The sequence below is a fragment of the Macrotis lagotis genome, chromosome 1 (genome assembly GCF_037893015.1).
Source record: "Macrotis lagotis isolate mMagLag1 chromosome 1, bilby.v1.9.chrom.fasta, whole genome shotgun sequence".
NCBI lineage: Eukaryota > Metazoa > Chordata > Mammalia > Peramelemorphia > Peramelidae > Macrotis > Macrotis lagotis.
Genome location: NC_133658.1, coordinates 487,014,827 through 487,033,107, shown reverse-complemented (window position 1 = coordinate 487,033,107; position 18,281 = coordinate 487,014,827). Strand labels below are relative to the sequence as shown.

Genomic DNA, 18,281 nt, shown 5'->3' with positions numbered 1-18,281 from the left:
GCCACTGTACCATAAAAGGTATACATCTCTTTAGGCCTCCTCAACATTCCTTTGGTCTCATTGAATAAAGAACCTGTAAAGCAAGGAGGATGGGATTTATTTGAAACATCCTGCTCCTCTGGATTAGCTAAGGACTTAGATTTGATGTAGTCATAGAAGTTGTAGCAGAATTAATCTGATCTACAATTGTATCTACTTTCCATTTGGAGAAGTCATGATTTTATTTGTTTTACAATAACTAGCCTCTTCCTGTCTTCCAATCCAATCTTCTTACACCTTACTCCCTGACACATACCTTTGGTCCAGTGACACTGACCTCCTGATTTCTCCATCTCTTAACTCTAGACATTTTCTCTGGCTGGAATGTTGTCCCTCCTCTTCTCCTACTGCCTTCCCTGAGTTTAAATCCCGGTTTCTACAGAAAGTCTTCCCCAACTCCTCTTCATTCCAATGCCTTCCCTCTGTTAATTATTTCCTATTTATCTTATGTCTAGCTTGCTTTATATATTTGTTTGCATGTTATCTCTCCCGTTGGATTATAAGCACTTTGCCTCTTTTTGTATATCGAATACTTAGCACAGTGTCTGTCACATAGCAGATGCTTAATAAAGTTTTATTCGTTGAATTAGATTTGGATTTCATGGAAGACTTAAACAGAACATTGGAGCTTCCTAGGAAGTTGATACTTGAATCATTTGTTTCATAGGAGACTTTTTTCTCCTGTGTTTTTGCTTTAACTAGTTTTGGCCACTTCTTAGGGAAAGTATCTGAAAATACTTAGACATTTGTATTCTAATGAAGATTTCTGTGTAAATCAACAAAGCAATTTAATTGTAGTCACTTTAAAAGATCAGTGATTTCATCTATATGTATACTTCTTTCAGTCACATAAGTAAATAGTTTCATGAATTTCTTTTTTTTTAATTTAATTTTTTTTGGTTTCATGAATTTCTGCAGAAAAAAAGTTTAGTTTACTATAGACAGTCTTCAGATGATGAGCCTGTTGGTGGTACTCAAAAGTGCCATCACTTGGACTGAGATCCATCAGTGGATCCTCATAAACTTTGGCACCTTATTAGCCCCTACTTTGATTTGTTCCCTCCACTGACAGAAGCTTTGAAGAGCCTATAGTCACTTCCACATGATAAAACATCAGAATTGAACTTTAGTTAAAGTTAAATATATTTTCCAACTTTGTTCACAGACTCCATTTTAGATTATTGACTGTGCATCTAAGTTTATGAACTTTTTTAAAATTCATGGCTATTCATTTCAATGTCAAGGAAAAAACTAATTTTTATTTTGGATAATTTTTATTAATCTGCTTAAATTTTTTAATGTCTTAAAAGAGAGTACTCATTACAAAGAGTATTATAACCTGCTTGAAAATTTTAATTTGATTAAAAACTACACTTTTTTGGTTGCATATTTAGATAATTTTACAAGGCAAAATATTGCCCAACGAGAAGAAGTCAACCTTCTTGGTGCAACACTCAGTGATATGGCTAAAGAAAAGGAATGCCTGCAGGCATGCTTGGATAAAAAATCTGAGAATATTGCTTCCCTTGGAGAGAGCCTGGCAATGAAAGTATGTTCTAAGATCTATCAAGTGTTTAATAATTTATTTAAGAATGTTAGCTTAAGAAAGTTGTTTAAAATTTAATCTTGGGGCAGCTAGGTGGTGCAGTGGATAGAGCACTGACCCTGGATCAGGAGGACCTGAGTTCAAATCCAGAATCAAAGATTTAATAATTACCTAACTCTGTGACCTTGGGCAAGTCACTTAACCCCATTGCCTTGTAAAAATAAAAATTTAATCTTAATTTCATGAGATATCCACAAAACTTTTATAATCATTTAAATTTCTGATTTTAGGAAGCATGTTAATGAAGTAGTTAATTAAATTTGATCTTCTTATCATCATTAAAATGTGATTAGCTTCTACTAAGTTTAACTAGTTTTGAAAAATGTAAGCAATATTAAGAAACTTAACTGATAATTAACAAACATTGAACCTTACACACAATAATGTGAGTGTTGTCCCTTCATAATAGTAATCTTGGAGCTGGTGAATAAGGTTAGTGGTGACACTTGGTAGAATTATTTTGTATCAGAAATGTAATATGAATTATTAAGTGTTTCATTTTTTCCCTTCTGTGGTTTATAATCTGATAGGTACTTGGAAAAATATTTTAGAAGTGACTACATTATAATAATACACAAATGATCGCTTGAGGTATGAATATCTTGAAACTCAAAACTGATAGGGATTTATAAATTTTTGTATGCCTGTTTTAAAAAAAGTCTCACTTCTTTTAGATTATACTCCAAATTCAAATCAATAAATATACTTTAGGCAAGCTACTCTGCCAGGAGCATGATACTATCAACAGAATACATTAACTGACTTCTAAAATCTCTGAGAACTTTGACTCTGAGGTCATTAACTACTTTTCCAAGACTTAGTATGACATAACTCTATGAGGTTAACAAGTTATGCAAATCAGTATTCAAGCCCCATTCCATTATAATATTCTTTTACTAAGCTATATAAGAGGAAACAGATTAATATCAAGAAAATTTAGTTGGGATGTAAAATTGAGAAGCAATATTTATAACAAAAATAATAAAGAGAAGAATAATTACATCAGCTGGTCGGTTCATGGTCATAATGGATCTTAACAAGGCAGCCCTTCAGAGTACTCCATGAGATAAAAATCCACTTAAAAAATGTAGAGACTCCTCTGAGCAAAAAAAAAGTTCATTTTTACTTTTCCCGAGAAAAGGGCACATTCCAAGTCTCAGAAAGGTAGTGAAGATCAAGGAGCTGCCCTGATTTGAAAGTCAAGCAAGATTATATGGCCTAATGCGATCCCCTCCTCCTCCCTATTGTCCCTCTTGGTTGACTCATTGGTTAGTCTTCAGAGTTACATTTTACTTGTGAAAATCTACCCCAGCAACAAAAAAAAGAGTGAAAGATTTTCATAAAATATTATCTCACCATCCAGATGGTGAAGATAACCTCCAGGATTATAACTATCTTATTAAAGTAATGTAATTTGTCTTGGAACTCAAGGTCTAGGAACAGTCTACTTATCATCAAACAAGAGGAGGCTTATGAGCTTTTTTGGAATGCAGGGTTTTTCTCATGGGAAAAAAGTCTGCTATCCTTCTAGTAGTCAGTTAGGAGAGTGAGCCAACTGTTTGGAATACAAAGGACTTTCTTCTAGAAATAGTTTAAGAATAATTGTTCTTTTTAAAATATTTCTTAATCCTGAGTGGACTTCACTAGGAATATTAACTCTGAAATGGTTTATTGGGAATATTCCATTCAACGCCTCCTATTTTTTTTTTTTTTAGTTTTTGCAAGGCAATGGGGTTAAGTGCCTTGCCCAAGGCCACTATTTTTTCTTAATAAATATACATATATATTTTGCATCAGAAGTCCTCTCACACTATCCTTGATACCCCCTCAGGTTCTATTCCCTGCTCACTTCTTGAAACCCCCTGACCAAACAACCCATACACACATAGACACAATGGAGGAAGATGAACTCGTCTGGTCTCTCTCTCTTTTCCCCTGGAGACATTCAATATCTTTCTGTATCTGCAGAGTCCATTCCAGTCTCCAATTTGGATGACTTGTTGAGATATCTCATCTTCTAGTTTCTTAACACAACATCTTAGCATACAGACTCATATTTTCATCATTAGACTATGAAATTCTACAGCTATTACAATTCACACTTTGTCTTACTCACTGTCACACTGACATACATACTTTACTTTAAGAATACAACTTCCATAATTGTTCACTTCACACATGAATGTTGAAAATTATCACGTTAACTTGAGCTTACAACATTTAGATTAGATGACCATTTTAGTACAAAGAGTGTCCATCAAGTGACATACAAATAGCCTTAATCTCTTCCTCTTCATTAAAATAATAACTCAAGCATCCTTAATCAAAAGAAATTCTTTTTTCCCAAAATGTTTCTAACAAAACTATAGGTGATTCTTCTCCTGATATACTCAACTGACTTAGATTCCCTTCTCAAAGTAGAACTTGAAACTGCTACTGCACAGAAATGTATCTTGAGATTATGTAAACTTTATTCTTCTTACCTAAATATCCTTTTTCCTATCATGAAATAAAATAAAATAAAATAAAATTAAGGAATCTAAATTCTTCTCCAAACATATAGCTAAGAGCAGAGGTTAAAACCACATGCTAGTCTATCTAGTTACTAAACTTCAATTGACCTAAAACTTCTTTATCAGATTGACCTTTAGCAATTTGCTGTAAAGATCCAGGACATCAAAAGAAAATTCCTTTATAGATATAATTTTGAGTGTCAGTTTCCAGGCAGAGGTCATGTGGATAGTCAAATGCTTTAAGTCAAGTTTTAGATTTATCCAGTGAGACATTATTCATTTTCACATTTGGGCAAGTCAAGTCAAAAGGGTCCAACCTTGTGTTGCACTGAAAAGCCACCCCATTCAGCTTTTTATCCCAATACACCTGTCACCTGTATAGTGACAGTGGGCTTCCAGACTTCAAAAGAGCATTGAATCAACAGCATTTCCTTTGCTGATCATACCTGTCAGACACAAAACAAAAGCCAATTAAAAGTCCCATGATCTAAAATAATAATTCCATCTAATTAGATCTCCAAGTGAATCCAATTCACAAGAACAGAATGCTAAATCTAATCTGGATGGGGGGTGGTTCACAATCAGTCCCCTTCTCTACACATATATCATATATTTCTACTCTGAGTGTCACTGTCAACACAATGCATTAAATAAGGTTTCTTTCTAAACATGCAAAAAGCAGTCAAGTTCCCCTAGTATCTGGAGTATTCCTTTTTTTTTTAGGTTTTTTTTTTTTTTTTTGCAAGGCAAGTGAGGTTAAGTGGCTTGCCCAAGGCCACACAGCCAGGTAATTATTAAGTGTCTGAGACCGGATTTGAACCCAGGTACTCCTGACTCCAAGGCCGGTGCTTTATCCACTATGCCACCTAGCCGCCCCATGGAGTATTCCTTGACATACCAAAAAAACTTCTTCAACTAGAAGGTCTATTCTCCTTGTCTGAAATCATATTTATTTTATTTCTGGATAAAGATAGTATGTTAGAGGTTTCTTGGATAGCCTGCTGTATTACAATAAATAAACACTCCTTTGGCTAGGAGATTATTCTAATAATTCTCACATAACAATTAGCCAGAGACTGTCACAGAAAAAAATCAGAAATTATTATCATTATTGTCTTTCTCATGTTGCTCAGGTGCTTTTACTTCAAAACAAACAACCCTAGCTTCGAGATATAAATATAAATATAAATATATATACACATATAACTACAAAAATTCCTATATTTATATAATATAAAATTGGCAAGTTATTATGAAAACAATTCTCTATAATAAAACTTTAATTATTATCCATGTTTGAAATATAAATTAATACTTTTCAGAATTCATTCAATCCATTAGAATATCTTAAGGGTCTCTAAATTTAACAAAATTGTAATAAGTGTAACACATCAAGATCTAGATTTCACAAAACAATCTTTCCATTATTACATTTATACCTGGACCTACAGATCTAGACCAAGGTCCAACACATTATTTAAAAATTTCAGGTAGCCTAGAGGGTCATCCCTCATTATCCCTATAAAGCAATCAATCTTTAATTCCAGGTTTGACATCATTACAGTAAAATAGTTTATATTTCCAAAAGCAGATCACATGTTTGATAGCACTTTTCAGCATCTTACTCATTGATAAGTTATCTAATTAGGGTTACATAATTTTTAATTTCCTAATCATTTTCTAAAGCCGCTCACATTTAATTAACATTATTGGAAAGGATATCTTGCAGTTAAGATACACCTCTCATATTCTTATACACTATCCTGAATCTGCATTTAATGTGGGGGAAGAAATGTACAATTTTATTTCTTTAAAATTTAGACATTAAATTATTAACCTACATGAAACATAAAGTTTTTATGCTAACATCTCATTCTCTTAAAGCAAAATAAAACAGCGGGTTCTCTTAAATTTAGTCTTATACATAATTTCAAAAGCCCAATGCACACTTTTTGCCCATGACTATGTTACATTTACATATATAATTTCTTCTTCTTAAGTAACAGATAATAAGCTACATTGATCTTACATATAAATATTCCCTTCTATAAACATGAGGTGAAAATACAAAGCCTTTCACAAATTCTCTGGGCCAAAAAAGATCTTGAGAGATATAACCTGTTGGCAAGATATTCTAATATGTTTTCTCGTAACAAATCTTTACAAATGTGATAGGTTATCTCACTTCATTTGTTGTTCATTATTGTAACACAATTGGAAACCTCAAAAAAATGTTGTTTGAATCTGTTCTTATACAAAGTTTACTAATTATTCATTGCATATTTTAATTTCATGTATATTCCCTTTAATCCCTAGAATTTGCAACACAGAAAAATTCTTAAGAACAGATGTTACTAAAGATCCCTTTTTTAATAATTACAAGATTTTCTTTATACTTCCCTTAAATTCCAAAAGTCATATTCAAAATATTACCTTCCCCATGTTTAATAATTCTAAAACTTGATTAAGAACACAACTTAGTTTTGGCAGACTCCCAACCTCCACCAAGGCCATTCTATCCCTGTGTATTATAGCATTGCCATTAATTCTTTTTTCTCCAATGATTCTGGAGGAACCATAAAACATTAGAATTAAAAAAAACATTTTTTCTTTACAAACCCCTTAATTTAGTTTATATGTAACTTCAGATTACTTTGTACAAAAGATTAGCACATTATAGAATCAATAATAACATAATAAAAAATTAGCATTTACCTAGCTATTGATTTTATATCAAACTTTTCATCTTATTGAGTTTATCACTTTGACAATCAATTCACTGCCAGATATTGCAAAAGTGGCAGTTTAATGCAATTTTCAGATTACCCCAACATCATTTAAACATGTACCTCCATTTGAACTTTTAGCTTTCTATACTACCTTTTTTACATTGATTTTTAAATCACCTCCCAAGGCTCACCAAATTCCAAAATCAATCCTTTTACTTATTACAATGTGAAATTTGCTCAAACTTTCTGTCTGTATGCCTTAACCAATTTCCATACTTAACAAATGGTTCAAAAGCCCTAATTGTCTCTATACCTTAAATCCCTTCCTTAAATCTTCTTTCTGAAAGAACTTCTTATTCAGACTATACAATTTACATTTTCCCTTAATATTCTGTTCCACTATTCTTTTTTCATTAACTCTTTTTGACTTTAGTTAATACTATTCTGAACTGAACCCTCATAGCTTATTTAAAACTTTATTTTACAACTATAAAACCCATATACATGTTTCCACTTTTCACAGTACATTTTCCATTCAAAGGAATTTTAATGTTTAACACTTATTGATTTTAACTGGTAAAATTTTTGAGAAGGCAAACAACTACTTAAAAAAAAAATCTCACAACCTAATTGGGATATGCCCTGCTCCCCTTCAGATAGAGTAAACCACATAACTTCTCTCATAAGGAGGTAGGCAGGTCCAAAAATCTTTCCTGGGGGCTCTTCTATTCTCAGCTCCCCACTTGTTCTATTACTCTCTGTAATAACTAACATTACCAGAATCTATACTAATAAACTCCTGAAACTGTACTGTTACCATATCATTTTGGTAAAAGATTAACTATTTAGTTTCCCTTTGCTGGCATTTCTGTGTAACCAAATTATATACTTTAGAATTAACCTGTCTCTCTTGTTTTCTGGAATTTACTTTCCCAAAACTTTCTCAAATTAAAATAACATTTCTTTCTATGATTTCTTTATTTAGCATATTTGTATTTATATTTATATATTCACTGTCTCTTTCCTGTTTCTTTAACTTCAAAATAAAGTCCCTTTTAACACTTATTTTACTACATCTTCATGAAACAATTTTATTATTAATAATAATTATAATTAATATAATATTAACAGAATCATATTAATATAAAACACAACTATATAATACATAATAATATAATATAATATAATGATATGGATATAAGAATAATTAATATAATAATAATTATTATCACTATTATTAATTAGTCCTTTTTCTATATATTAAAATTTCCTTTTTGCTCCCATTTCCCTCCCAAGGTCGAGAGATAACAAAAAAAAAACCCAGGCAAATGTCCTGGAGAAAAGAAGCGGGGGCGGGGGGAGAGGAGGAGATTGCTTTCTGACAGCACAAAGTGACAGTGAGGAATCAGAAGAGAAAAGTCAACAGCATTTTATCATTTTCTACATTTTTTCCTTTTTTCCTCTGGATTTCTTCCCAATTATTAAGTTTAGATCCTAGAGCTCTCAGCTGACACTTCTGGGCCCTTCTTTCTTGACCCTATGACCTCTAACCACTTGGACTTCTTTGGCATCTCTCCCTGAACATTGTATTAATTTCTTGGGAGTATTTCCATCCCTTCCCTTTTTTATTCTCCCATCAGACTCAATCTGCAGATGTGAGCTGCATGGGAGCAGCAAGGGTTGGATCACCCAGGGCCATACCTGGGCTTGTGTACACAAACTTACGGACCCATGCGTTGTCTCTGGTTCTTCTCCTGTGGTGGGGCATCTCCCTTGGAGTGCAGCCTCCAGAGGTCCTCTGGCTTTCGGTTTTGCTCAAACTAAGTCTCTCTATGGGATTCTTCCCTGGCTCCTCAAGGGATCTCCCTGGTCACTAAAATTAACACCTTGCAAAAAGAAAATAATTCTCTCAAAAACTCAATTGGTCAAATGGAAAACTTTCAAAAATAGAATTTACCAATTGGAAAAGGAGTTGTAAAAGGTAAATGAAGAACATTCTTCTCTAAAAACAAAAGAATGGAGTCTGTGGAAACTAATGACTTCATGAGACAGCAAGAGTCTGTTAAAGAAAACCAAAAAACTTAAAAAAATAGAAGAAAATATAAAATATCATCAAAACCACTTACCTTGAGAATAGATTATGGAGAGATAACCTAAGAATTATTGGTCTTCCTGAAAACATTGAAGAGACAATAAGCCTGGACTTAATATTACAGGATTTAGTGATGGAAAATTTCCCTGATATCCTGGAAACAGAGGGCAAAATAGTTATTGAATGGATACATCAATTCCCACTAGAAGGGATCCCAAAATGAAATCGCCAAGGAATATTTTGGTCAAATTACAGAACTATCACTTAAAAGAAAAAATCTTGCAAGCAGCTAGAAAGAACAATTTAGATACCAAGGAGCCACAGTAAGGATTATGCAGGACCTGGCTGCATCAACATTAAGGAATCGAATGGCCTGTAATGAGATATTCTGAAAAGCAAGGGAGCTTGGAATGCAGCCAAGAATTTATTAACTGGCAAAACTGAGCTTTCTCTTCCAGGGCAAAAGATGGACATTTAATGAAATAGGAGACATCTAACTTTTCCTCATGAAAAGACCAGAGCTTAGTAGAAAATTTGGACTTCAAACCGGAGACACAAGATGCACATGAAAAGATTTAAAAAAAAAGGAGGGGGAAAAAGAAAATAACTGCTATTCAATAAGATGAAACTGGCTATATCCCTACCTGTGAGAAAGACTATTAACTCTCAGTAATTGTAACTCTTATTACAGAGGATTTATTTAGCCAGAAGTGATGGACACTTATGACTTATTTGTGAAACTGCTATCCAATAAGATGAAACTGGCTATATCCCTATTTGTGAGAAAGACTAATAACTTTCAATAATTGTAATTCTGTTAAAGAGAATATACTTAGCCAGAAGTGATGGACACTCATGACTGAATGATTTAAAAATAATACCTCCTTAAAAAGGGGGACAATAAAGGGGTGGGAGGATGGAGGAGATTGAATGGGGTAAATCTAATTACATTAAGAGGGATCAAGTGACCTATTGCAATAGAGGGGAAGAAGGGAGGCAGTGAGAACTGCCTGAATCTTGTTCTCATCAGATTTGATTTAAAGTTAACATAAATACACTCAGTTAAGTTAAGAAACTTATCTTACCTTTCAAATATTAAAAGGGGGGAAAGGGGAGGGAGGAGGAAAAGGGGAACCAAGAGAAGAAAAAAGAGGCAAAGTGAAAGGGAAAAAAGGGGATGGGGTTTTGTATATAGAAGGGCAAACACATTTAAGGTGGGTGGTATTCAGAAACAAAATACTGGGGAATATCGATAAAGGGAAAAAGGGGAAAAATACAAACAGAGGAAAGATAACATGTAAGGCAATAAAGAGTTAGTAATTATAACTTTGAATGTTAATGGGATGAACTCCCTTAAAACACAAGCAAATAGCAGAGTAGATTAAAAACCAGAATCCTACAATATTCTGCTTACAAGAAACTCATTTGAAGCTGAGAGATAGATATTGAGTAAAGGTAAAAGGTTGGAGTAAAATATATTTTGCTTCAACTGAAGTGAAAAAATCGGGGGTAGCAATCCTTATTTCAGACAAAGCAGCTGCAAAAAGTGTTAAAAGAGATAAGGAAGGAAACTATATCCTCCTAAAAGGTACCATAGACAATAAAGCAATTTCAATACTAAATATGTATGCACCTAATAGTATAGCATCCAGATTCTTAAAGGAGAAGTTGAAGGAGTTACAGGAAGACATAGACAACAAAACTCTACTAGTGGGAGACCTCAACATCCCGCTCTCAGATTCAGATAAATCTAAACATAAAATAAACAAGAATGAAGTTAAGGAAGTAAATAGATTGTTGGAAAACCTAGATATGATAGACCTATGGAGGAAATTGAATGGGGATAGAAAGGAATATACTTTTTTTTTCTGCAGTACATGGCACTTACACAAAACAGCCATGTACTAGGGCAGAAAAACCATAATGCAATAAAAATCACATGCAATATTGGCCAGAAAGACATAGACCCAAAACTAATTGGAAGCTCAATAATTTCATTTTAAAGAATGAGTAACTCAAACAACAAATTATTGAAAGAATTATTTCATCCTACCTAATGACAATAATGAAACAACTTATCAAAATGTATGAATACACTCAAGGTGGTTGTCAGGGGATTTTTTTTTACTTTTATCTTTTTCTTACAATTTTATTATTTTTGTACAAATGATTTTTTATACATTATTAAAACATTCTCGTTTAAGAGTAAACATAATACCCCCTCCCCCCAAGATGTAGAACTGAATGAGCAATAAAGTAAACGAAAGAAAATAAAACAAAATAATAATAATAATAATAATAATAATAATAATAATAATAATGATAATAATGAGGGCAGCCAGGTGGTACAGTGGATGGAGCACTAGCCCTGAAGCCAGGAGCACTTGAGCCCAAATCTGACCCCAGACACCCAACAATCACCCACCTGTGTGATCCTGGGCAAGCCACCCCAACCCCATTGCCCTGCAATAACCAAGAACCCCCCCCCCCAATATAATAAAACAACAACAACAACAACAACAATAATAATGATAGGGTTGGTCAGGTGGTACAGCAGGCAGAGCCCAGCCCTGGATCCAGGAGCACCTGGGTACAAATCCAGCCTCAGATTACCCAGCTGTGCAGCCCCGGGCAAGTCACCTAACCCCTCTTGGTCTGCAAACCCCCCTCTCCCTTCAAAATAATAATAAATATGCTTCAGTCTGTGTTCCAACACCTCCAGCTCTGTTATGAGTGGATCACATTCTTTATGATAAGTCACCACAAAAGCTACTTCCATATTTTTCCACCGTTGCCATTGCTGATCACAACTCCCTCCATTTGTACTTCCCCATTACCATATACTATGTTTTCTCTCTCTTTTTTCTGTGTCCCTCTTCTTACATGTGCTGTAGGGTAGCTGAGTGGTGCAGCAGGCAGACACCTGGCCCAAGGCCAAGAGGCCCCGAGCCCACATACTGCCGCTTAGGCCCAGCATCCACCTGGCCCTGTGGTCCTGGATTCCCCTTGCAAGAAGTAAAATAGAGAATGTGTTATATCTGACCACTTTCCACCCATGGTCCATCCTCTCCTTCATCACTCACATTCCCCCCCCCTTTTCCCCTGTCTCCCTTCTCCTTACTCCAGATGCCTATACCCCAATGAGTATATATGTTGTTTCCTCTCCTAGCCACCTCTGATGAGAGCGAAGCTTCCCTCATTCTCCCTTGCCTTTCCCCTTCCATGTCATTGCAATAGCTCATTGTAATAAAAAAAACTTATACTATCTTAGCTCATTCCACCTCTCCTTTCTCTTACTCCCATCACATTTCCCTTTTAGCTATTGACTCCATTTTTACACTATATTATATCTTCAAATTCAGCTCTCTCCTGTACTTCATCTATAAAAGCTTCTTCTACCTGCTCTATTAAATGAGAAGTTTCATATGAGTATTATCAGTATCATTTTTCTATGCAGGAATACATACATCATCATTAAGTCCCTCAAATTTTACTCTTCTCCTCCACTCTATGCTTTACCTGAGTCCTGTATTTGAAGAACAGACTTTCTGTTCAGCTCTGGCCATTTCAATAGGAACATTTGAAATTCCCCTGGTTCATTGAAAGTCCCTCTTTTTCCCTGGAAGAGGACATTCAGTTTTCCTGGGTAGTTGATTTTCAGTTGCATTCTGAGCTCTTTTGCCTTCCAGAATATTATATTCCAAGCCCTACAAGCTTTTAATGTAGTTGCTGCTAAGTCCTGTGTGATCCTGAATGCAGCTCCATGATATTTGAATTGGTCCTTCTGCCTGCTTGCAATATTTTCTCTTTGACTTGGGCATTCTGGAACTTGGCTATAATATTCCTGGGGGTTGTTTCTTTTGGATCTCTTTCTCGGGGAGATTGCTGGATTCTCTCAATTTCTATTTTTCTCTCTGCTTCTAGGATATCTGGGCAATTTCCCTGTGGGAAGTCTTTAAAAATGAAGTCAAGGCTCTTTTCCTGATCATGACCTTCAGGTATCCTAATAATTTTTAAATTATCTTTCCTGAATCTGTTTTCCAGATCAGTTGTTTTTTTCAGTGAGATGTTTCACATTTTCTAATTTTTCATTCTTTTGGTTTTGAAGTATTGTATCTTGATTTCTTGTAAAGTCAGCAGCTTCCCTCAGTTCCATTCTACATCTGAAGGATTTGTTTTCCTCAGGGAGCTTTCTTATTTATTTTTTCCATCTGGCCAGTTCTGCTTTTTAAAGCATTCTTCTCCTCAACAGCTTTTTGAACTGTTTTATCCATTTGACCTGTGCTAGTTTTTAACATGTTATTTTCTTCATATTTTTTTTGGATCTCCTTGACTAAGCTACTGACTTCTTTTTCATGTTTTTCCTGTATTTCTTTCATTTCTTTTCCCAATTTTTCTTCTATCTCCCTCACTTGATTTTCAAAATCTTTTTTGAGCTCTGTCATAGCCTAAGCCCAATTTCCATTTTTCATGGAGTCTTTTTATTCAGGAGCTTATACTTCCTCATTTTCAGATTGAGTGTTTTGACCCTTCTTGGGATCATAGACTGTATTTCTCAATGGTGTTCCTCCCTCCTTTTTCTCTGTTTACTCATTTCCCCAGCCTGTGCCTGGTTTTGGGATGCTTCCTGAGCTTTTGAGTATTATTGGGACACCCTCTCACAAGGCTCTCAGTGTGTGAAACTGTCTTCCTTCCTTCCTGGTCTGTGAATGACCACAAGCATACCCCTCTGCCATGGGGCTGAGGTGAGGGGGGCCTTGATGTTCTATGTGGGGCCTAGGTTGTAATCAGGATCTGAATGTAGTCAGAGCCCCAGAGTCCTGTTCCAGGTACAGACCTTGGAAGTCTCTCTCCTCTCTCCTACCTAGGCTGAGTACTCAAGGCTCCTTTGCCTGGGGGCTCCTGCTTACCAGCTCTGCCTGCTTCTGGTTCCTGGATCTGGGCTGCCAAGGCCATGCTGCTGGCTGAATGCCCTGAGGGTTGGGCTTCACACCCTTGCTCTCGCAGAGGCTCCCCCCACCACTGAGCTTACAAGTTGTGCCCAGTGCTCCCTAGGGTGTAGGTCAGGAAACTGCCCCTATTGCCATGAGCTGCAGCTCCAAGGTGTCCTGGGGCTGCCTCTGGGAGGCTGAAGTTCCTTCACTCTAGTGGGCAGCCCCTCTTGACTCCATGGAGCAGAGTCTTTCCACTGTTTTCCAGGTTACCCTGGACTGGAGAACTGCCTCACTGGATCCCTCTATGGGGTCTGTCTCAAAAATTTAGTTAGAATCCTTATTTTATAACTTTTGAAATATTAGAAAGAAAGAGCACCTAAGAGAGGATCTTCTCCTGTCACCATCTTGCCTCCACCAAGTCCCCAGGGGATTTATTGTATCTTTGAATGCTTACATGAGTAAATTAGAGAAAGAAGAAATCAATGAACTAAATATGCAACTAAAAATATCAGAGGAAAAAATAAATTAATCCCCCCATTAAATACCAAATTAGAAATTCTAAAAATTAAAGGAGAAATTAATAAAATTATAAGCAGGAAAACTATTGCACTAATAAATAAAACCAAGAGTTGGTTTTGTGAAAAAAAAACAATAAAATTGATAAATTTCTGGCCAATTTGATTAAAAAAAGAAAACCAAATTTCTGGTAATCATAAATGAAAAAAGTGAACTCCACCAATGAGGAGGAAATTAAAGTAATAATTTGGAATTATTTTGCCCAACTTGATGCCAATTAATTTGATAGTCTAAGTGAAATGGATGAATATTTACAAAAATATAAGTTGCCCAGCTTAAATGAAGAGGAAATTAAATACCTAAATAACCCTATCTCAAAAAAAATTCAACAAGCCATTATTGAACTCCCTAAGGAAAAATCTCCAGGGTCAGTTGGATTCACAATTGAATTTTATCAAATATTTAAGGAACAACTGGTTCCAATTCTATTTAAACTCTTTGGAAAAAATAGGTGAAGATAGAACTCAGCGTAACTCTTACTATGACACCAATATGGTGCTGATACCTAAACCAGGAAGAGTTAAAACAGAGAAAGAAAAATTATAGGCCTATCTCCCTGATGAATATAAATACAAAAATCTTAAATAAAATCTTAGCAGAACTACAACAAGTTATCACTAGGATAATACATTATGACCAATAGGATTTGTCCCAGTAATGCAGGGTTGGTTCAAACTCATTATAATTCAAAACTCATTATAATTATATCAATAACAAACCTATCAGAAAACATATGATTATATCAATAGATGCTGAAAAACTTTTGAAAAATATAGCACCCATTCCTACTAAAAACACTAGAGAGCATCGGAATAAATGGATTGTTCCTTAGAATAATAAGCAGTATCTATCTGAAAGCCTCAACAAGCATTATATGCAATAGGGATAGGATAGAGGCATTCCCAATAAGATCAGGTGTGAAACAAGGATGCCCATTTTCACCACTGCTATTCAATATTGTATTAGAATTGTTAGCTTCAGCAAAAGGATAAGAAAAACAAATTGAAGAAATTAGAATTGGGAAGGAAGAGGCAAAACTCACTCTTTGCAGATGACACAATTACATACCTAGAAAATCCAAAAAAAAATCTTCTAAAAAACTACTAGAAATAATTAACAACTTTAGCAAAGTTGCAGGATATAAAATAAACCCTCATATATCCTCAGCATTTCTATATATAACTAGGAAGATGCAGCAGAAAGATCTAGAAAGAGAAATCCCATTCAAAGTCACTTCAGACAATATAAAATGTTTGGGAGTCTGCCTGCCAAGGCAGACTCAGAAACTTTTTGAAAACAATTATAAAATACTTATCACACAAATAAAATTGGATTTAAATAACTGGGCAAATATCAACTGCTCATGGATAAGTCGAGCTAATATAATAAAAATTACAATTCTACCAAAATTAAACTACTTATTTAGTGTCCTACCAATCAAAATTTCAATAAAGTACTTTAATGAATTAGAAAAAATTCTAAGCAAATTTATATGGAGAAATAAACAGTTGAGATTCTCCAGGGATTTAAAGAATAGAAGTACAAAAGAACGTGACCTATCCCTACCAGATTGAAAATTATATTATAAAGCATCAGTCATCAAACTGTCTGGTATTGACTAAGAAATAGAGTGGTGGACCAGTGGAATAGACTAGGTGCAGTAGCAGGAAATGATTATAGTAATCTTCTGTCTGATAAAGTCCAAAAGTACAACTATTAATTAGTATGGAAGAAACTTGGATTAGACCTTATACCAATATAAGATCAAAATGGATACAGGATTTAGACATAAAGAACAGTATTATAAGCAAACTAAGAGATCACAGAATAGTTTACCTGTCAGATCTGTGGAAAGAAGCAGTTTATGCCAAAGAAGAAATGGAGAACATCATTAAAAATAAACTAGACAATTTTGACATTAAATTAAAAGGCTTTTGCACAGACAAAACCATTGTAACCAAGATCAAAAGAAATATAGTAAATTGGCAATCAGTTTTTATGACTAGTATTTCTGACAAAGGATTCATTTCTGAAATATACATAGAGCTGAGTCAAATTTAAAAAAAAGACAAGCCATTCCCCATTTGACAAATGATCCAGGAATATGCAAAGGTAGTTTACATGAGGAAATCAGAGTGATCCATAATCATATGAAAATTGCTCTAAATAACTAATTATTAGAGAAATGCAAATTAAAACATCTCTGAGATACTACCTCAAACCTTTCAGACTGACCAATATGACCAGAAAGGAAATTGATCAATGTTAGAAGGGATGTGGGAAATTTGTGACACTAATACATTGTTGGTGGAGCTGTGAACTCATCCAGTCTTTCTGGAGAGCAATTTGGAATTATGCCCAAAGGGCAATAAAAATGTGCATACCCTTTGATCCAGCAATACCACTACTGGGTCTATGCCTTGAAGAGATTATGAAAAAGGGTAAAAATATGACTTATATAAAAATATTCTTAGCAGCTCTGTTTGTGGTGGCAAGGAATTGGAAGTTAAGTGAATGTTCTTCAACTTGGGAATGGCTTAATAAACTGTGGTATATGTATGTCATGCAGTACTGTTGTTCTATTAGAACCCAGGAGGGATGGGAATTCAGGGAAACCTGGAAAGATTTGCATGAACAGATGCTGGGCAAGGTGAGCAGAACCTGAAGAACATTGTACACCCTAACAGCAACATGGGGGTGATGGTCAACTTTAATGGACTTGCACATTCCTTCAGTGCAGCAATCAGGGACAATTTTTGAGTATCTTCGATGGAGAATACCATCTGTATCCAGAGAAAGAATTGTTGATTTTGAACAAAGACCAAAGACTATTACCTTTAATATGAAATAAATATAAAATATAAATAATATAAATAAATATATAAATATAAATATATAAATAAATAAAAATAAAAAATAAAAAACATTATCTTATGTAAGATACTGATACTTTATGTTTTTTCTTTAAGGATATGATTTGTCTTTCATCACATTCAACTTTGATCAGTGCATACCATGGAAACAATATAAAGTCTAACAGACTGCCTTCTGTGGGGTTAGGGGAGGGAAGCAAGATTAGGGGGAAAATTGTAAAATTCAAAATAAAATCTTTCTTAAATATAGAGACTCCTCTGAGCAAAAAAAAGGCTATTTTTACTCTTCTTGAGAAAAGGGTACACTGCAAGTCTCACAAAGGTAGTGAAGATCAAAGACCTACCCTGAATTGACAGTGAAGCAAGATTATTCAGCATAATGCAATCTCCTCATTTTCCCTATCAACCCTCACTTGTCAACTCATTGGTTAGTCTTCAGAGTTACATTCTAGTGAAAATCTAACCCAGCAATAAAGAAAAGAATGAAAGGTTTTCATAGTGAGAATAACCTTCAGGATTATAACTAACTCATTGAAGTAATGTAACTTGTCTTGGAACTCAAGGTCTAGGAACAGTCTACTTATTTTCAAACTAGAGGAGGCTTATGAACTTCTTTGAAATGCAAGGCTTTTCTCATGGGAAAAAGTCTACTATCCTTGTAGTTGTCAGTAAAAGTAGTCTTATCTAAAGTTAGAGGAGTGGCTAGGTGGTGCAGTGGATAGAGCACCAGCCCTGGAGTCAGGAGTACCTGAGTTCAAATCCAGCCTCAGACATTTAATAATTACCTAGCTGTGTGACCTTGGGCAAACCACTTAACCCCATTTGCCTTGCAAAAACCTTAAAAAAAAGTTAGGAGAATGAACCACTTGTTTGGAATATAGGGGGCTTTCTTCTAGGAATAGTTTAAGAATAATTGTTC

General features: G+C 34.7%; 1 protein-coding gene across 15 annotated transcripts in view; it reads left to right on the top strand.

Annotated features, from left to right (window-relative positions):
* The window catches only part of TSGA10 (testis specific 10), a 152,764-nt gene that overhangs the window by 60,933 nt on the left and 73,550 nt on the right, over positions 1–18,281 (top strand). For all 15 annotated transcript variants that reach the window (XM_074213766.1, XM_074213769.1, XM_074213768.1 and 12 more), the window contains one exon: positions 1,434–1,588. In XM_074213766.1, the coding sequence (XP_074069867.1) occupies positions 1,434–1,588 (155 nt within the window). The remainder of the gene's footprint in view (positions 1–1,433; positions 1,589–18,281) is intronic.